The following is a 21,391-nucleotide window of genomic DNA, read 5'->3' as shown; positions in this document are numbered from 1 at the left end:
CGGCCGCAGGCTAAGTTAGTATATTGGGCCGCTTCTAGCAGTCGTCATCGGAGAACGGAGTTTGCCGCGGTTTCGTTAAGTAATTAAGTGATGGATAAGGCTCGACTACTGGTTGTAGCTGTAGTTCGCGATCTTTCAAAGCCTGTGCGCGGTCCCCGTTTTTTCAACTTGCCGTTCGCCTTTGTATCGGTCGCTGCCATTCGTAGTTCGCTAATCACTTTCAACATAATTGGATGCGTTACTCGGCGCCAAAGTTCATGACCGACGATTCTTTATGCACTGTATCATGGCCATGCTACCTTCTCTGAGCGCAAACAGCATTTGCGTTTACAACGGCTGTATTCCAATTAGATTAATATGTCAACAAGCTGCAGCAGGCGTACGATAAGGTCGCTATGCAAACGTGCGCCTGTGTGTGCGTCCGATTCATAGGCTTACTCGCTATTCACTGTAATTGCGTGCATTACATTAACTGCAGCAGTCGGTACACAAGCCCAACATACAATAGAGAGACAGAGGGGCGAAGCTTGTAATCCGAAATGTAGTCCGATCGCGATCTCGCGCTGATATCACCAGTATAATGGAGTCGCAAATTCGCAGAGGCAAAAACTTCCCCATGGAATCATGACTATACACGCTGCAACTTTACTCGGGTAGTTTATTCGACTGGTTCTCGGGCGTCTTTGGGTTGCGCCCATCCATCTCTCTCTCTCTCTCTCTCTCTCTCTCTCTCGCCTTTTGCTGTTGCTACTGCAACTATATATCCCCTTTCCATCCTGCTCCCATTTCTCGCGCTCGCGCGCTTTTGAGGCTCCACTTCCATCGAGTACACAAACTTTTCTTATTTTCCATGGCCACCCTCTCGCCTCCCTCTCAACTTCTTTCGTGAACGCACACTTGCCTTATCGCAGGTTGAAACGAACGTCCAACAAAACGCTCGAGATCGAGAGACGATCGTCTGGGATACGCGACAAATTGCTGCTACTCTTATTCAACACCTCACGACAAAACAAGTACTTTGTCAATTTATTTCCTTTATTGAACGAACAAATCTCTTTTTTTTTTAGTCACTTAAAAAAATTCACAAATTGAGCTGATTATCAAGAGACTTACATTAATAAATGTTTGATAACAAGTCATGATATACATCGGCTTCCATTTACTTTGAAGTCGTGAGCGACATAAATTAACTCTGAGCTTGATCAAGTATTCAACAACTCGAGGGATAATTAACGAAGAGCGGCGTGGCATAAAGACAAAGGCACTTCTTGCAAACTTTAAGACGCTTTGCGCGTCGGCAGTTGCTCATTCGGTTTTTGCGCGTTCCTTCACTGCTGCTTTGCCATTTAAATACTCAACTCTGGAAAGTGTCAAGACATTAAGCAGTGTTTCTGCTCCAGATTTGTCGAAAAGAAGAAATGAATTTTTGCCACTTGATAGATCAAATATGATGAAACAGCAAGGAGGAATTTTCACCAGTAAAAGTTTGAGAGAAGGTTCGCCAACGGGGTTCCTTTATTTGTTTCATTCTCCACGGCGGCGTCAATGCATGCGCTTGCTCAGAGCTCGGCGTTGTTTTGAAATTCATGCGGGTCGAATGGCGTAACCGCGTAAGCACGAAGTTATCGGAGGATCGCCGAGGGGGCGAGAAAAAGACATCAGACGTTGGAAGTTGCTCGTGCGCGTATGTGCAAAGTGAAAGAAACGGAACGCGCTCACTTTTTCCTTCTCCTTGTCTCGCTCTGGCAAAACTTACTCTCGCGAGCGAGAAAGTCGAAGCGACTCACTTGAAAATTTACTATCGTTGCTCGCGAAGGAGATGAAAAATGCTAGTGATGTCTTCCTTAGGTTCTTTGAATAAACTTGGTCGAGCTTGGGGCTAATAAAAGTGAGAATAATAATAAGCGCTGAATAAATTTTGTTTAGCGCCTCGCACTAAGTAAACGAATTAAATATGCATTAGTTCTATTCAGCAGCGCGCGAGTGCGAGATGCACTCCACCCACTTGTTCTTTCTTAAAGTTTCCCTTTTTCATTCTTAGGAGCCAGTCATTCCACTTGACATGTAACTCGCTTCTCATTTTCTACTTTTGCGGACAAACTGCTGCCTCTTCGATATTTACGAGATGATTTACCATTCGAATGATTAATCAATAGTAGTGCTCCCTACATTTCGACGATTTCCTTTAATTTCATAAGCGAGAACCTACCAAAGAAAATCCTGATAATATTATGTCCCATTATAGTTCGATAATTAATAGAGAAAACGAGCCTCTTTTTTGTTGATCGTACGGGGCATCATTTCGCGATTTCCGCGCTTTAATTACGCGATATTGGCCGTATGCCGCGTTAAATTATATTATACGCTTAAATCCATTTATGCCCGCTAAAAAGCCTCGCGCGCGTATGCACGAAAACGTATAAATCGCGGAATGGCATTTCAAATAATTTTTTTTTCCTAGCGTCGAGAGAGGAGAATAGGCAGCCGCAGGGCCTGATATAATGATCGCTCCGAGCTCGAGGCATTCAATTAAGCGCGCAACATTTAATCGAATCCCGCTGTGTTGCTCTAAGGGAAAAAGCTAATTTACGAATGGCTAATTTGTATTGACTGGGCTGTAGCGCGCATATGCATATAGTTCTATACGCGCATGTATGCTTCGATAATTATTCCGCTGATAGTATTATGAGCACTTCCTCTCTCTCTCTCTCGCTGCGTTAACACAAACGGAACCTCGGACTTGGCAACATTTTTCTTTTTTCCGCTCGTTCACTTTTGACATTATTCAACGACTGATTTACTCTTCATTTGCTGCGGCGATTTTATCGAAAGTGCAGACAGCGTTATTCGCAGCGTTACATGTGTACCGATAATCAAAGATACAAATTGGAATCCCGGTTCCGAGTTGGTTTCTAAAAATAGCAACGTTCTCACCGGTATCGTTGAAAACACATCATCCGGCGATCAGGCCATTAAGTGTAATGAGCAATGATCTGTGTTTACAAAGCTTCTGTTGGTCGTCGAAAGAAGATGTTTTCGAAAATAAATCCATTATTTACGGCTACACGACTGTTTGCGCGGGCCTGCCACTGTTGCGCTGGCGGCTGTATCGGAATTGTTGCTTTTGCCTCCTCCCCCATCCCTTTTCACAACGTTCGCTGTGCCCCCCTCCCCCGACAATCTCGATCTCGATTGTTTTCCTGCTTGGTCAAGAGGAAATCCCAGCCAACGCGATGTGATACACGTAGCCAGCGCTGCCGCGGGTTGAAATAATATTAGCAGGAGATGACCAAAGAACGAGAGAAAAGTTGACGGCACTACTGTTTCTGATGGCTTGGCTGACGCACGAGAAAAGGGGCTTTCGTGTTTGCCATTGCTTTTTCGTGACGGATGAATGCTATTCTCTGGGGGGGGGGGGGGGAGTGAAAAAGCTGCTGTATCTGTTAGTCTGTCTCGCAAGATTTTCTTGGCACTCGAAATCTTTTTAAAATTGCATGTCGCTCTTGATCACCGAACGAATATTCTTCTTCTTTTCCTTCGGTCCGTTCCCTCCGTAAACGTCAGCTCGGAGCAAACAATTGTTTGTTTCTAGACTGCAGTTTGTCTGCTCGATAGAAATTCAGTGGTACCAAAACGTCAATTCAAAATGAACGGACGCTTCATTCTAAGCGAGTAGATGTCGATCGCGCTAATCAAGTCAGATAAATTGACGAGCCGAGCTATCGCGTTTGAATACTTTATTGAAAATGAAATAGTTTTTCTGAGATCTGCATCGCAACTACGATTATTGTTAACAGACGTTGGACAAGTGCTTTCTTCTGGAATTTCATCTGAGCCTGTCAATTTCACGCAACGTCCTCTTGCTCTTTGATAATAACGTTCACATCGAGCTTGGCAAGGCAATAATTATCATCGCGGAATATACGTTAAATCCGAAACCGTGATGTACCGCTCGAAGCGCCGTTTCGGCTTACACATCTCTTCGGTATTAATTAGAAGCGGGAGCTCTGCCGATCATGAGCCTCATTAAGCTACGGTTTCTCTCTCTTTCTCGGCGCAGGCTGCTGCTGAGATCTAACTTTCGGAATTGACGCCTCGAGTGTGCGTGTAATAATGATGACGCGTGCGTGCGGAGTAAATTTATAAGCTCGAACCGAAAATTATAATAACTACGCATCATTCCGACGGCTGAACGAGCTCAAAGGAATAGTCTAGTGGCCGCTAATGAGATAGCCCGTCGACAACGTTGATATGACTCGCTGGGGCTTCGCTTTCGTTGATTAACCGACCGAGAGTTGGAGAAAAGTCATGAAATCGGCTCATTATTTTTGCTGCGACCTCGCAGCATTCATTGACGAGATGATTCCGTTGAGCGATAAAAGGGATTCAAATGGATCTGCTCGCAGGCGGAAAGGGCGTCTGCCTCTCTCGCCGGTGCTCTACAGCTACATTTATGAATCTAATTATAATTGATCGACTCTGCCGGGCCGTCATTTTTAGCTAAGCGATTCTTTGCGGCCACTATCTGCTCGTGTTCCGCACTGACTGGAGTATTGATCGATCCTGGGACTTATGTCGCGAAGAAAGAAATGACGAATGCTTGTTATCCATTGAATAATATATTGTCGATCGCTTGCGCAGGCGCCGCCGAGTAGAATGTCTCTGCGCGCGAAATCCGGGCATAAACAAGTATAAAGCAGGCACTTTATCCCGGAATATCTTATACTCGTTTAGAGCACTCTAGATCTAACCGGCTCTGTACGTGTGCGCGTATATATAGCGCACTCGCCACAACACAAGAGAAAAGACAGAAGAAGTCGCTGTTGCTGCTGCTGCTTGCTCTCCACTCGACCTCGACGTGTGCGGATAGAAAAGTAGTTTTATCTGACATCCGGACCTCTCTTGTATTATTTATTTCCCGCGGACGTAGCGGACGTATGGATTATGGACTACTCCGTTTGTCCTTTCCTCCACCACGACCACGTCTCTTTTCCGGATTTTTCACTTGGCTCGCTTTTCTCTCTCTATCGCTCTCTCGCTCTTCCGACAGTAAATCCGGGGAATAAGAACAAGCCGAGATGCGCGCTTTTTGTCTCGCAACCGTGCACCCCAATGAGAACGTTTGAGCTCTGACGAGTAGCTGATGGTTTCCTTCTTTATATATATTTTCTTGTTTTTTCGATTTGCTTTTGTTTTCAAACTCCAGCCGAATGCGCTCCGCTCTCCTGTGCGCGGCTAACATGTTCCCTTGACGGATGACTTTTTCAAAGAAGAAGCCGTGCTGTTGTTTTGTTCTCTCTGTCGATTTTGATACTGCACTTGTCACGCGCGTTGGCTTTGAGGATGAAAAAAGGAAAAAATGAGGAAGCATGCGAATCAATCGTTATGGTCGACTTGTCTTTTTTTTTGTCAGAGAAGCGCGGTGTGTCTCTTTATGCTTTGAAGTCGCGTATTACCCGACTATGAGATATCCAGCGACAAATGCGAAAGTTAAATTAATCGCTCCTGATTGCGAGCTAGCGTGCATGTCCCCGGCGGTAATGATAATCACGTAATGAATGTACACTGCGAAAAGCAAGTAAGATTTTGGAGAAAAAGAGAGAGACAGAGAGACAGAGCGAGAGGGGGGATGCACTTTGGTCAATTGCTTGGGAGTAGTAGTAGTTCTTTAACGGAGCGACTTATAACTCCTTAAGGACGGAGCTTGCGAGCTGAGTATAGGTACCCCTCCTGCCCCCGAGAAAGGAGCATTCGTCCGGAACTCGTCGTCGTAAACGGATCTCTTTGCGCTTTAATCCTTCGGGCGGCGTTTAATAACTCGCCCACCCCCTTCTCCTCCTCCTCCTCCTGTTACCTAAGCCTCTACGTTCCACTCTGCGTAGCGCAATAGTAGCAAAGCTCCTTCCTCGCCGCATTCAGTTAACTACCGTCGCGCCCGCGCGCCTGCGAGCTTTTATGCGCTTCTTGTGTCGCCGCCCGCCACGGCTCCTCCTCGGATTTTACCTTCTTTGATCAAGCATTCTACCGCTTTTAGAACGGCGACGCTGCTTTTACGTGGATTACGCAGTACATACTTTACAACTGCAGATCTCTTGCATTTGTCCGAGCGCAACGGCCTTTGCATATTCCATTTGGCTGATCTCCTCTCGTCTTTTTTCTTTTTCGTATGTGTTGTTTGCTCGCTCGTGCAACTCGAGCGCCAGACTGATCGGGGCGACATTCGCGCGTGTCGAGATGCGCTTTTTGGGCTCCCTACAACGAAGATGTTGGCTAACGAGATTCCTTATGCTTGTTCACAGAGGGGAAGCGATGAGCTCTTGTCGCAGAGCGGCGCAGTTAGCAATGGTGCAGCGATGAGTCCACAGCCACACCACGCTGCCGACAATAACAACGAAGCGAAGAAGGTAAGATTTGTCCACGTTAAACTTTTATCAATGGTAAATCTAAAACAGGTTCTACAAACAAGTCGAAATCACACGAGCTTTTATGTGCGCGAACTTGCAAAATCAGAAACCTTTTCCTTTCGCAATAAGTACGAAAACATTATCTGTTTCCGAGAAAATTAGTAACAGTCGGTCGGATCATAGGAAAACGTCTAAAGTGCAATCGCCGAGAGCGCCACAAACGACTTTCAGCAGTAAAGTACAATTGTCGACAGCGAGCGAGAGAAGAAAACGAAGGAAAAAAAGGAGAAGCGAGAAGGCGACGACATTTTGCTCTGGCAAAAAAGAAAAGGGAGGCGGAGCACAAGTCCAAATGCGAACGAGAGAAAGACGAGGTCGATCGATTGCAAGTGTCGCCTCATCTTGTCCCAGATATTAAGTCTTCAGCATTCTGTGAACGCGCGCGCCACCAAACCATTAGCGAGGCGGCATGAACGAGCAAAGCACTACTGACGACTACGAGTTCGGTGAAAAATACGAAATTCTAGCGGCGAACCATCGCATCGACATATTGAATGTCATAAATTTTGATGGCCTCTCGCCTTCCTTCCTCCCCTACGGTATATAATACGCGGCGTCATTTCACGACACGTGCCACACGCAGCGATCGGAAAATAAAAAAAAGTCATGAGCTCCCGTTTCTTCGGGTGGCAACGCTGCTATCGAGTTTCATCAAATCAGAGAGAGACAGAGAGAGAGAGAGAGAGAGAGAGAGAGAGAGAGAGAGAGAGAGAGAGAGAGAGAGAGAGAGCTACGTGTATATTCGTCACTCCAAAATTAAAAGAAGTAAAAAAAGTTGCAGGTGCGGGTCTAATGCCATAAATGTAAAATCAAATGAAAGCTGTTGACGAGGTTGCCGCGTGCGCATCGAATGGCAAATCCAAGCTTCGCAGCATTATATTTGCTCTGAATTCAGTTGGAGGCGCGATTGCAGTAAGCTCGGTGACCTCGTTTTGTCCTTGTGCGGATGCAGCTCGCCAACCTCTCCATTGAAAGCTGATCCAGCCAGACTTTCGCGTCGATCGAGTTGATACGCTGATTTTACACACTTCGCCAAGCTAAATTAATAACAGAAACTCAAGCCGCTGCACTCGCGTATATATTTGTGCTACAAAAGTGACCGCAAGCTCAAATGTATTTTAACTTTTGAAGTCACTTTGGTTCCTCGACATTTGTTCGCGTTCGTAGTAAACTTTACGTAAATAGCTTCAAATCGGATTTCAAAATTCTCGTTGTGCGATATCCCACGTAAATTTGCTATTGTAGTTTTGGATCACATCGCGGAATGTAAATTGACTTTGTTAATTTAGAAGTCAATTAGTTTTGTTCGGATTGAATTTTAGAAGAAAAAGCCATTTTACAAACTACAAAACTTCACAATTGCAAATTAAAGTCCGAAAGTTTGTTGGAAGAGAAAAACGATATAAATTGAATCTTTCTTTGATTATATCTCACATATAACTATATTGTATCAGCGTCTACATTCGGTATCCTTTTAGTTTCACATATATATGCAAGTTAAATGAAAATTCGAAAAAGATGCACTAAAGAAAGGAGGGATGAAGAAAGGGAATGGAGCTCGAAAAGATAAGAAACGCGTAAAACGGTACGGCAATGGAATGCGAAGAACGCTCAATGCACCAGTTGTCCAAATTCTCCTCAGGTTTTTCCTCGGAACCTTTCAGCTGTTAGATGAGTTTAAGCGTGCGGCGAGTCAATGCGCTTTTTATATGGTTTATAATCTCTTAAAATGCTTTCGTTTCACTCACTTTATTTCTCGAGTTATGACTAGCAAAAGTCTCGATGAAAATTATAATGTAATAAAACTACACGAGACCAGCTAGTACACATATTGCATATTGATTCGTTTAAAAACTTGCTCGTACAATAGAATTACATCAGAACACATTGAAAGGCTGTGTAACGTAATCGAGACCTCACAGAGAACATTATATAGGAGAGCAAACAAGTTGTCATGTCACAAGCGCAAGGTGATGACTCACATCGTCACAAGAGTGAAAACGATCTAGTTCTCGCGTATATACATCCAAAACGGCGCAACGGATGTAAATTTGCGAAGCGAAGACATGTCACGCAAGGCATTGTACGATGTGTGCTCCTTGCCAAATCAAATGACATTGCGTCTTGTCAGAAAACATGGCCTTACTATTCGCGTATAAACCAATAGTTTTCAGTTGGATCCGGTGGTTTCTTTTCGTGAACGTCGAAATTATTTGGCTCCCATGAACAATTGTTATTGAAGTGAGATCTGAATTTTTCTAATAAAAGTGCTTACTCGAAGCAGCAAGCAACAGTATTATGAATAAAAATGAATGCCAAATAAAATGCGTCTGCGTACCAAGAAGGTGACATTGAGAAATTGCATTTTCATCCGCACAACACATGGCAAATATGTATAGAGAGTGAAAGAGAAAGCAGGTGACGGTATTACGCATTGTATCAGGGAGGAGGTGAGTGTTTGTTCTGAAAATCATTTTGCTTGCACGTCACCGCGAAATCCTCAACAAAAGAGGTCAATCAACGTCCTCCTCGGAGAAGGGCTGGGCGTCGAGAAAAGAAAGCGCTGGTGAAAAAACGGGGCAAAAAAGCTCGAATACCCGCAGCTTTGAAACATGTTGAAGCTGCCAGCCGTCTCTTTTTTTCAGGCGCATAAATCATCTCGTCCTTGGGAGAGGAGAGAGAGAGAGAGAGAGAGAGAGAGAGAGAGAGAGAGAGAGAGAGAGAGAGAGAGAGAGAGAGAGAGAGAGAGAGAGAGAGACAGAGAGAGAGAGAGCGAGAGCGCGCATCTGCGTGACGCGCCTCTTCCATAAATATTCCGCATTACGTTGCTGCTACAATGCGCTGCTTCGTTTAGTCGCTTCGAGTCGCGCGAGCGAAAAATCGATCGTCGTACACGAATTCGGTCTGCGGCCTTTCGTTTTCATGATTTTTCTTTATTGCATCGCGCGAATCACATTCATAGATCATCTTCTTCCTCTTCTGTTTCGGTGGGGTACCACATGGCGACTCTGCCACATAGATCATCGAGACTTGCTGCCTCGCGTGTGTGTACAAGATACCTTCTCATACGTGTCGGCTAATGGCTTCTTATTTATCACCAACGCAAGTCGAGAGGCGTGAACTATCGTCTGTGCGTTGTACGTATTACCTTGCTAATGCGATGAATTTCCAGTCGTTATTTATTTCCCGATCCCGACAGAATCGGCGTGTCACGTTGACGCGCTTCTTTCCAATTGTTTGAAAGCTCTTCTTCATTTTTGCTTATTTCCAAAGCTTTTTTTTTCTATTTCGTCTGCATCGCGTAATTTTATTTATTTATTTTTTTTTTGTACGGTGAAATATTGTTTATGTCAGTAATTTTGGTTATAGAACGAGACTGCATTCGGAAAACAAGTAGTACAGTCAATATTAAGACAGACACTCATATGAATCGAACGATAATTCGATAAAAGTGACAAACCAAAAATATATACAAAATAAAATTGTTCGTAAAAAAAGACAAAAATAAAACAATTTATCCGAACAACTTGAACGAATGCCACTAAAAATGTGGTTGTTGCAAACGTATAGGCTCGTGGACTCCGCCGGAACTGACAGAAAAGTCACCATCGCAGTTAAAGCGATAAGATTGGCTATATCACGTGCTACGAATTTCCGTCGTATGAAAGGAGGAGGACGATCGCGATGCGTCCGCTTTATTAGGCCAAGCAACGAGATTCTGGCCTTTGTTCGCGCACGAGAGAGCGAGAGCGTATACTTTTTTCCGCCGTCTCTTTGGACCGTGTCGTTCGATGCTTTTCCGTGCCATTATATTTCAGTGAACGATCGCGCGTTTTTTGTCCGACAGTATAATGGACGACTCTCGCTGCTGTTGTACCAGATGAATTCCGTGCTGAAAGTCCGATTCGAAGTTGAAAAAGTGGGCGATATATTTGATCGGAATACGACATTTAATATTTTCAGCGTTCGTTTATTCATTCGCTCATTTATTTCAGTGAAAATAGCGAGAAGTTAGGTAAATGTTGGTGTGTAGCTAGTCGACAGCCCTTATCGAAGGTTTCATCGGAAGTTACGCAAGCCTTCTACGCGCACTTGTCTTCCGTTCGACGTACGAGAGCGACATTAAGAGCTCGTTAAGAACGTCGAGACGATGAGTGCTTGACAAAGTCAATTATCGAGGCGGAATCTTTTTCTTGGTAAGGCGGGCAAACAGCGCTGCGTGCCACTCGTCGATCAAATTGCTACTCCGTTCCGTCGCTGTCGAAAGCCTTGTTGTCCTAATCCCAAAACTAATAGTTAGCCACAGTGGAATTCGTGTGTTGGGGAAAGGCTTTGTGGGGATGCTCTCGAGGACTAGACGTGATATTGAGCAGTTGGAAAGGGCTGGAAAACGCTACAGTACTGTGTTATTGGGATATAACCGACACCGCAAAGGCCTTACACTATTCCGACAAGTATCGCCAATTGAGCAATCCGCTCTCCCTCTTTCGATTCCCTCTGGGAAACGACTTTGCTGTCGTGTGGCTGCTACGTTTAGAGAACATTGTCTGACTACAATAGTTTTGTTCTACTTGCAGCCAACAGTCAGAAAGTTGTAAATGGAAGGCGCGCCGATAAAAGGAACAAACGCACATTGAACATGACTAATAGTCATTTGCGTTTGATGAAATGAGAGTAAGGATCGGTGTCATTGAACAAGTCGATGCAAAAAGTCCGAATCGATAGGAGAGGATCGCGAAGAAAAGCAAAGTCGATTATCTGATTTGATAAATTAAAACATTTCTTTGGCGTAATCCGCGCTTTCACGGTGGCGATATCCATTACCCTCGAGAGAGAGAGAGAGGGAAAGAGGGAGAGAAAGAGATTTTTATGTCGGGACCTCTGCAATACACGAGCGGCGGTGGCTCTCTTTGTCGAAAGAACAATTAATTCGATATTACGAAGGAGAGAGCGCCGAGCGAGGGCGGATTCTTCACAATGCCCAACCGCGGATTAAATAGAGCTTTATCACAAGCGAAAAGGAAGCGCGCAAAAACAAATTTGATCAGACGCTCGCTCGCTTCCATTGAGGCAGGATCTCATTTTCCGGATTAGCTGCGATGTAAAGTCGAGCTTTTACGGGGCGACGCGCGCGAGCTTTTATGTCCCGTGAAATGCTCATCTCGCGTGGCTATTTTTGACGCTCGACAGAGGAGCGACCTTGCCTTATCCTAATTGCTGGGACAATTTGGCGCGCGAGGAATACGAACGCCTGAGCTGTCGGATTGTCTTGTTCGCATTGTTTCTGGAGAATGATCACACGATCAGTGGGTTCAACTGTAGCTTATACCTCAATTTAGAGTGGCACGGTTTATTCGTTTAGAGAACCTTTGTGTTTTTAAAATGCACGCACATCGTGAATATAAATTATCGGTAATTGCAACAAATGTATCAATTTAATCAAGCCGAAAGAATATGAATGGCAATAATTGAATTTCATAAATAACTGTTGGGTTGCGATCCATTTCTAAATAATATACTCACTCCCATCCTTGTCAAATTTAAGTTCATTCGTGTAACTATGTTTCTCGGTTGTTGTAAATACAATATATCTATTAATGGGATTTACAATTAATGAATAGAAATAAACACATAATATCTTCGCCATTATCAACCACAAAAAAGTAGTTTGATTAGTCAATACGTATTTCGTAATTGCCAAGTAAATATTTGTCTACTAATTATCATAGAGCTTTTTCATGGGTACTAGGAATAATAGTCAAACCGAAGATGTAGTTCGGACTGGAAATTTGCACACACTATGTAGTAGAATCATTAGGTTAAAATCATGCACCGGATAAAGCTCCCTGTAGAATCTCAGTACTTTGGGGACGGAAGGTTTAAGAGCAGCGGCGCAGCGCAGCGCGCGGTGTCGGAATGATAAATTCGCGGCTAACAAAGTAGCGCCTGGTGCGGTAGGTATACGGGGCTCGTGGGCGATGTAACGAGAGATTCCGGCAAGCAAGATTCGCATGGCTCCGTGCCAAGCTTGCGGCGTGTATACGTGTGCTCTAGACCTTCTTTCCAAGAATTTATACGACAGATAATTCAATGTATGCGTGCACCGCCACCAAATTTGTCTGCTGTGATTTCCCAGCCAGACTCTTATCGAAGTACCCACGCGCGCGCGCCTAGCTATTTTCACGAGATTGCACAATCGCTGCTATTGATTTACTTTTCGCGTGTGCGAATCAAGTCGCTTGGCCGTTCACCACTACGACCGGGCTTTCCTTCCAATTCCGAATTCGCCACGCACGTGTTCATTGCATACACAAACTTACTGTTGGAAATTATCAATTGATAGCTTCGATCGCGAGTCGACAAGTAAAATCTCGCTCTCCGCGTTCATTTTTTTTTTTTTTTTTTTACCAGGCGTCACTCAGACATTGCGCATTTTATTTACCAACGTTCCGCACATCCATCTCCAATAATTCATTCGCGCGATTGCAAATTAAAACGCTTGCATTCGATCATATCAAAAATTAAATCCCATATCGAGCGGGCGGCGCTAGCAGCGAAACGTATCGCTGTCAATCCGGCATACGAAGCCATCTATTTCCACGAGAAACTCTGCATGAAAAATCGCCTCGGCGCAGAGACGTGTGCGCGCACGGGGCTGTGCGCGAGCTTAATAAATCGACGTTTGCTCTCATTGCCGAAGGTGCCGCTCCCCGCGCGCGCGCGATAACCAAAAGAACTATAAACTGTACGCTCGTGTATATGGTTATTGATGAACGCCTCTACTGACACTGTGTGCGTGTTTCGTCGCGCGGCTCCTAACACACCCGCGCGCGCACACACACACGGGCACGCGCAGGCACGACATTTGCTTCTGCGTTTGTTTTTGTAGGTATTAACTTTTTCAACATTATTAATACGGTAGGAGAAAATATAAAATCTTCTGTTCTTTTATCGTGGTTTCGAGATGATGGAAGATAGAGACTTATTCTGTCTGGCGATAAACGCGCCAACGAAAGGGTGAAAATATTTGAAAATGTGTAATAAGGAAAATGTCATTTACCATTAAATAAAATTCCAACAGGGAATGATGTCATTATGCGTCTTCTGAGAAGCAAATAAAATAATCTCTTTTGATTGTAGTCGCACAATGTCCTCGCGTGAAGTAATGGCAAAAGCAGATTCATGATTACCGTAGCAAGTGCCGGTGGAATTGTTTGAGGCAACCTTGGACTGCTGCTGCTACGGAATAGTTATTATTAAGGATGGAGGAAGGAAAAGGAAGATCTAAGCCCACGAGAGATTATATTACATCCTTGGCCGTCGCTCGCTCGTGATTGAGGTTTATAGTGCGTGCGCGTAACTAGAGTGAGATAAGTGCTATAGAGGGAGAGAGAGAGAGAGAGAGAGAAAGTGAGACGGAGCGAGCGGGCTAAGGCCTTTATTACTGCTGGGGAGCTCTGAGTGTCCCATATATCTCGCATCTTCCGTTGCCCCGCGTGTACGCGAATAGAAAGTACAAAGGGTTATGCTTTAAACGCATCGCTCGAGTGAATCTCTCTCGCGCTTTTATGTCCTCCAAATTCATTGTTTGCTTTTAAACCCAACACTCTCTCTTTCTGTCTCGTTCCCTACTCTCATTATACCTGATCGACACGATCCATCAGTCTCGCTTTCGCGAAAGGCAAATGAAATAGTAAGATTTTTTATACGCGGGAAGTGAAATCAAGCTTTGGTGAAAGAATCGAAATTAAATAAAGGGGAACCCGATACGTCGAATTATCGAGAGAAAAATAGTGGTCTTGGGAGGGCACAGAGGGGAAAAGATTCGCTTGCTCTTTCGACAAGTCCCAAGAGAGAAATGCAGAGAGAGAGAGAGAGAGAGAGAGAGAGAGAGAGAGAGAGAGAGAGAGAGAGAGAGAGTGAGTCGCATTATCCAATTGCAACGTCGTTCCCCGCGGCTACTTCCCTCGTTCCTACCAGCAGCAGCCTTTTTGCTTTTCTCCTCCAGCAACCCACGACGACGACTAATCTGGATTGACGCAGTAAACTCGCTTGGTTCCTACTTTTAAGGTTTCCACGAAACTTTCGCCGCCGCCGTCGCCGCTGTAGTCCGTCTGGATTTCGATTTGACTTCCACTTTACTTCGATCGACTGCCTTCGCTAAATGGAATGGCTAAGGGCGCGCAGCAGCTCCCTTAAGCAACTTGATCTTTTTTATTCTTCGATGCTGATTTTAGTCGAAAAAAGGAGTTTTGTTGATCGAATAATATATTTCAAAGTTTTGCGTTCGATTGATATAGATAGAAATGAGAAGGTAGTGATCGTAAACGCTGTTTTGCATTAATAACGAGTATGAATCTGGACGGAAACTCCCTGGCATTTGGTTCTAATCATTGTAGCGAAACGTCAAATGAAACGGCGATACACAGGTACACACACACACAGTCGGGAGTTTCTAATAATTCGGCCATATAGGCTAAAGATCATTCGAGCTTGCGATTCGCCGACTGAAATCCTCGCGTTTACAAGTCCCCTCTCTCCTTGCCATACGGCTGATAGCCAGGGCCTCGAAAGGTATTAGCCTCGAAATCGGCCTCGCGTAAATGTAAACTGCGGCGTTGCTGCTGTCGCCGCCTATAAATGGAGAAACATCATTGACGCTCGCGCGGCCGCGCGCACACGGCCACGCAGAACGAGCTCGCTCCTCTCTGGCTTCTCTGCAAAGATATAGAGGACCTTGCGCACATTTTAACGCGATTTCAATTTAACGGCTGTCCATTTAGAAGCCGGCCCCGCGCGCTGCTATCCGACGCTTTTTACGACGCATGGGGTCCCGTGTATTTATATCCCTCGACGGGCTTTAATATCTCTCTGTATATGCGCGCGAGCGCGAGCTTGGTCATTATACCTGTCTCTCTCTCTCTCTCTCACTCACTCATGATTTTCCACACTACTGGGAAACCTGCTGCTACGGCCGTGCCTCCGCATTTTTCTTCCTCCGAGGATTTTTTTTTCATTTATTTATTCTTTTTTTTTTTCCTTTTTTGACTTTAGCTTTTGTGCGGTTTACTACTGGGACCACGATGCAAGCGCGCGCGTGCATTTTTTTTTCCGCCGCAGCGTCGCGCTCGCGTCGCTCTCGGAAATTTCGTCGGTTTCTGTTTGGCATTTTAAGTTTTTTGCCCTCGTGTCTCTCCTTTTTTCGACCTCGCGTGTGTACGTGCATTTTTTTTCGCGAGCCGACCAGAGATTTCGCATACATGGCCCTCTCGCGTGGCAAGGATTAGTTGATTTTTTTGTTCTCTACCGGTAAATCTCCTTTCGCGACGTTTTCTCGTATTTCTGTTGCGAAACTTTATTTTGAAAATCATTTATGAGAAAACCGAGCCGTTGTACTCCAATCAGTGTTTCAATGTTACATCGAAGTTTGGCTCAATTTGTGCAGTGGAAGCACAATACAATTACAACCAATTTAAATATCACTGTGTCGCACACGTACGCTTCTGGATTTCAATTAATTGAGCTCGCTGAAATCAAGCCCTGTTACAGTTACAAATAATAAACGATTTAACGCCACGCTTAACTCGGTCAATATCTTCGACGCTTTCATTGTCCAAAAGGTGTGAGAGCAAAAATGATCGCTTCGATTAACGATCCAACGGCTCACTCTTTCAGTGATTGACGTGTGCCTCTTGACGTCGGGTCACTGGTCTGCTTTCAAATAAATTTTCGCGTTCTATTTGCCCTGTCGATGGCGAAATGAAAGAAAAAAACAAATAATATTACGGCGTGAGCTGTAAAACACACACACACACACAGAACACTCGCGCGATGGAAAGCTTATTGATGTATGACGTGCTTTTTTCTTCTCTCACTTTTTTCACTGTTATGTCTCGTTGTGGTGTATAGTTATGGAAGGTGCGTTTGTGCGCGTTTACTGCTGACAGTTAAATATTCAGTAACTTTTAAATCGCTCGAATAAATGACAGTGACGGGGCATTGAAATTGATTATTTTACCATCCCCTGTCGTTTTCGTTGTAAAACTTCGCTCGATGATATAACTACGGCAATCAACCAACCAGCCAACCCCTCTTTTGTTTATATATTTTAAAGAAAGCGCAGGTATTATCGTGATTTGTGTATCTTCGTTTTATCGCCGTGCGCGTACTATTGCCCAGTAATCAAAATCATCTTACAACCGTGCGATTTATTCGAATAAGCAAGAATCGCGCATACGGCATTTCAATCAGTCTGACTTGTCATTTAGTATGAAACGCATCGCGGCTTCGCAACGTCCAGCGTCGATCGATCGTCCATTATCTCGTATACACGCAGGCGCACGTGCTCTATGACTCAGACTGGAATTCCACTAATTCTCGTATACTTTGATTCTGTCGCGTAACGAAGTCACGAGCTGAAAAAGGCGGCAAAGGCTACGCCTCAAAAGGGATGTTGCAGGGAAAGGTTACGCTATAACGCTCATTGACGTTTTGCTTATAATATACTCGCGCACGACGAGAGACCGGCGGCTGAATGTTGTCGCCACTATACCGAAAGCGTAAAAGAGTTAGGCTATTGGATATACGAGAGCGAGTGTAAGCGAGTCAAAGGGCTCACATACAAGATCCTTTGATAATGCGTAAGCTCTGTAAGGGAGCGTAAGCGTATGATTGTAATTAATATTTCAAGTCTTGAGTATTCAATCAAATTAATGAAATATTCGAATATACGTCTCCATTCAAATGAAAGATGCTCGACTAGTCAATTTGAAGTGCTGCGGTGTCCACGAAATATTTGTGCTAACCATCGTCGACGGTCTTGTGGGAAAAATAGAAAAATACATAACGCTCCAAATGAATATCATCTTGCAGACAACCATCAATGAAAGAGTATAGTTCGATCGTCGTGTAAGTGGAATGCGGCTCGCGTGGCAGAGAAGCACAAGAAAGGCTATATAGTAATTGCAAAAGGCTCGCTTGTCGCAGGTTGGCGTCGACGAAGAGGGGCGAGAAAGGAAAATTGCAAGTGGCGAAAGAGGTCCGACGGAAACGGAAACGAGAAGGAAACGAGAACGAAAGGCGACGGGATATTGAGTTGCATTCGCGCACCGCGGCGTACGATAAAAAGGGCTATGAAAAAGCAGAGAAAAAGTCGGGAGAGAGGGATATTGACGACGCCATTTCAATATTAATTAGCGTCCTCTCTGGTAACGAGTCCCTTTTCTTTCTCTCATTTTCTCCATTTTTATTGCTGCCACGTCGGTTTTCCATTAGCACGCGTTACATATATTTTCTCTATTCTATGAGCATATTTCTGTGACTTTTAACATCGTTCACAATTTTCTGTCAATTAGGCAGCTCGTTATTAATGGTTTTACATGTAGCATTGAAATACGATGTCATAACTTGCGGTAGGTGTGCTTTTCCGAATTTCGCACTTTCGGAATGCCATTCGCAAGCGACCTCGTTGGCATCTGCTAACTGACAATAGTTACCAAAATAAAACTCAACGACAGCGTAACTCTCGTAGCGAGTCAAGCATATTTGCAATAAGCCAAGCTAGAGTGTTCGCGCGAGTAATGCCATGGCAGAATTGAGAGTTACATACGTGGACATATATTGCGAAGAGACAGTAGTAGACAGGCAGCATCGCGGACAGGAAACGCAGAGTTATAAACTTTGCGAGACAGCGCGCGAGTTGCACTGGCGACGGCCAACTAACCCATTTCTGGTATGGTATGGCATCATCGAGGGCGAACTTCTCATTTGCCTTCTCTCCTCGGAGCTTTCGCGAGTGAAACTTTGTTCTGCTTTTTCCGGGCGCTCAACAGGTCACGCCGCCGCCGCAGCCGCCGCCGCCGCAGCCGCCGCCGTCGCCGCCACCACCACTGTTGCTGCTGTCGCACGTTTTTCCCCGAAAGAAAGAGAGACGAGCCGAGACCAAAGTGGATGTACGTGCGGGGCGCAAAACGTTTTCGACACGGCGCGCCGCCGAGGAAAAAGCTGCTGTTGCTGCCACTGCCCTTTTTTTTTCTCTTTCTCTTTTTTCTTCCTCTTCGCCGGGAAAACTGCACTTTGTGCGATCGTTCGTGCGTGATACGCCAGGAAAACCGTGTTGACTGTACATACGCACGATCGAGCTTCTTCAAAAGTTGAGATATGAGTGCCGGATTTATTTGGACTCTCTAAGGATACTGTACGCTCGCTTAATTTGTCTTGTTTTTTCTCTGTTATTCGAGCTCTTCAATAGTAACTTCCATCGCTTATTGTTACAAATCAGTTACGTAAATGGTCGGCTCTTGATTTCAAACTGACGTCATTAGGAAACTTACTGTACCAAATTGATTATCCGTAGTAAAAAAATCCACATTCAAATCGAAACCATTGGATTTCCAAGTACTTGCTGGAAAAAAAGTTTTGACAGTTAAGAAATCCCCAGAAAATCGAGGTGGAAGGAAAAAGAATCCAAGTTTCGCTGGACGAAAAGTAGAGAAAGAGTAGGTGTCGGCACAAACGAAACTCGACGTTTTTCACACAGGCTTTCCACATACATACCCACACACACACACACACACACACGCGCGCGCGTGTGCATCGGCCCAATGAGTACTCGGGCCATTGACTCTGGAAAAGGAAACCGAGAAATCAGGTGAAATGTGTAACGATACTACGCGTTACCAGTTATTTGCGGGGGTCAGTGAGGCGCTTTCGCTCAAGACAATTGAGGAAACAGATGAGGGAAGGTCGATAAATGAATCTCAAAAGACAAGAATCAATTTTCACTTATCTATAATTATTCATAATAATAATAACTCATAACATATGCGCGCATGACGTAACTTAATCTAACAATCTATCCGCTACAAAAGAACAATGAACTATTCAAACTTACATATAATTATTCCGCGCTCTTCCTTAATACTAATCGTGTAACTAACCTATTACGACTTATTCGAATTACATGAACAAATACCGGGTAAGCTGCCCGGCGCATGAGCGCCTAGACAATTTACCGGTCGCTACTTAGACAACTAAAAATCAGGCTAACGCAAACCTTTAGATAGCCGGCACGTGAGCGCCAGGCTATCTCATTAAACGCGTACCGGCCGTCGCACCGACAGAGAGAGAGAGTAAAAAGAAAGAGAGGATGGAAGGCTTGACCTTTGTTTCCCTGTTCTGATCACGCCGTGAACCCTGGGTGATGCGCCGCCACTGAGAGTATCGGGCGCCGTCGCTGACCAGGTCGTGGGTGGTCGCTGGCTATTGTCGCCGACCGGGTGACTGTGGGCGACGTCGACCCTCCTACTGGTTGGCAGGCTGCAGCCGTCGGCAAGGGCGTTGAATGGAGACAATCTTCCTCTCGCTATCTGCTCGCACTCTCTAGCAGGCTGCGGAACTAGACTGCTAACGACTTCCGCACTCTGACCTGTCTTAGCGACGACTCTCTCTCTACGCACTTTTTCTTGCGCTCTCTCTGCAGCCGCTCAGCGGCGCTCGCTCTTCTCCCTACTTAGACCTATTAGTTAGGCGGCACGCGACGCGCCGCTTATCGGTCACGCGTCGCACGCCTGCCTATACCTGCGTGGGCCTAGTACTCTCTCTCTCTCTCTCTCTCCGCGCTCCTCAACTTCCGAATGCGCTCAACCTGCGCTGGCCCGTCCTTGGCGCTGAAACAAAAAGGCCAAGTGTTAGACGCATAGTTTAATGCGCCCAACGTTGGCCACCACGCCTAGCCGAGTGGGGGAGGGAGAAACGCGGACGAGAGACCGGCAGCGACCTGCTCTCGTCACACCCCCTTCCAAGGCCAAAGTTCGCACCCGCGAACGGCCTGACTCTGTTTCTCCCCCTCTCTCTCTCTATCGACCGGCAATGGCAACCAACGATAGACATTAAATTATATAAGAATACCTTAGATTTAGCTTAAATCATAATTAATTATAAGTTGGTAGCAACCAGATCAACTAAGGGCAAAATCTAGCAAACCCAATAGTCTAATCCGAGTGATATACCTAACCTTTCGTCACAGCAAGCCGACTAATCCACTGCGCCAAGATCGCGACTATCTCAGTACTCAATCAAACCAAGAATCTTACCATTTACTGCAGCTCCAACGACTCCAAATACCGGAGCCTAAGCGTTCGAAGCTCCTCCGCCGAAGGAAACGAGGCACTTGCCCCGGATAGTCTTTGGCCGGCATCATCAGTCGCCTCGGACCCAATCACCCGGGCGCTCCGATCGCTCGACTCACTCACGGGGACCGACGCCTGCTCCGTCCGCGGCGCGACTTCCACTCCCGTGTTTTCGGTCGTACCGGCTTCAGCCCTAGCTTGCTCCGCAGCAAGCCTCTGTGACTTACGTGCGAGCTTAGCGCGGAAACGCTTGCCACATCGATACCTGGGCTTTTTCGCTTTGGGCTCTCCGATGGAGGTTTCAGGGCTGGCTACCTCGGGCACCGACCTAGGAACCTCGAGCTCCGGCTCCACAGTCTCTGGCTGCGCTGCCGGGAGCTCTACTGGTTCGGCCGGGTGAGCCCGAACCCTTACCTCCTCCACCGGTCGTGCGCGCGCCTGGTCTGCCACGAAGGCATCGCGGCAACGCGGACAGTTCTGCACGCGTACATCGAGTCGCCCACAGTTTCTACAAACCGGACGCGATAGAGGCGGGTTCCTGCAGGCCGACCTGGGATGTGACCCCGTTCTACAGTTGAAGCAGCGGAACGAGGGCACGTCCAATTCTTCATCCCAAGGAACCGGAGCCAGGTTTTGCAGGAAGCTACCCCTCACCAACCGAAATCCGGTCTCGTCAACCCAACACGGCGACGCAGAGGACGAGGCTGAGCTCGCTACCTGAGGAGTCGGGACAGGTCGTACCGGCCCAAGGGTTGGTCGCTCCGGCACAACCGGCTCCACTCTTCGTGGGGTCGGCGG

At 45.8% G+C, this 21,391-nt stretch overlaps 1 protein-coding gene across 1 annotated transcript in view; it reads left to right on the top strand.

Annotated features, from left to right (window-relative positions):
- Positions 1-21,391, top strand: part of LOC131670118 (homeobox protein vnd-like) — a gene marked incomplete at both ends in the record, with an annotated part of 144,963 nt that overhangs the window by 66,352 nt on the left and 57,220 nt on the right. Inside the window, one exon of the mRNA XM_058945492.1 lies at positions 6,300-6,404. Coding sequence (XP_058801475.1) covers positions 6,300-6,404 — 105 coding nt within the window. The remainder of the gene's footprint in view (positions 1-6,299; positions 6,405-21,391) is intronic.

This window comes from Phymastichus coffea, unplaced genomic scaffold, assembly GCF_024137745.1.
Source record: "Phymastichus coffea isolate CEN01 unplaced genomic scaffold, Cenicafe_Pcof_1.1 PCOF00100, whole genome shotgun sequence".
NCBI classification, from domain to species: domain Eukaryota; kingdom Metazoa; phylum Arthropoda; class Insecta; order Hymenoptera; family Eulophidae; genus Phymastichus; species Phymastichus coffea.
The sequence above is the reverse complement of the archived record's forward strand: the minus strand, read 5'-3'. Positions and strand labels throughout refer to the sequence as shown.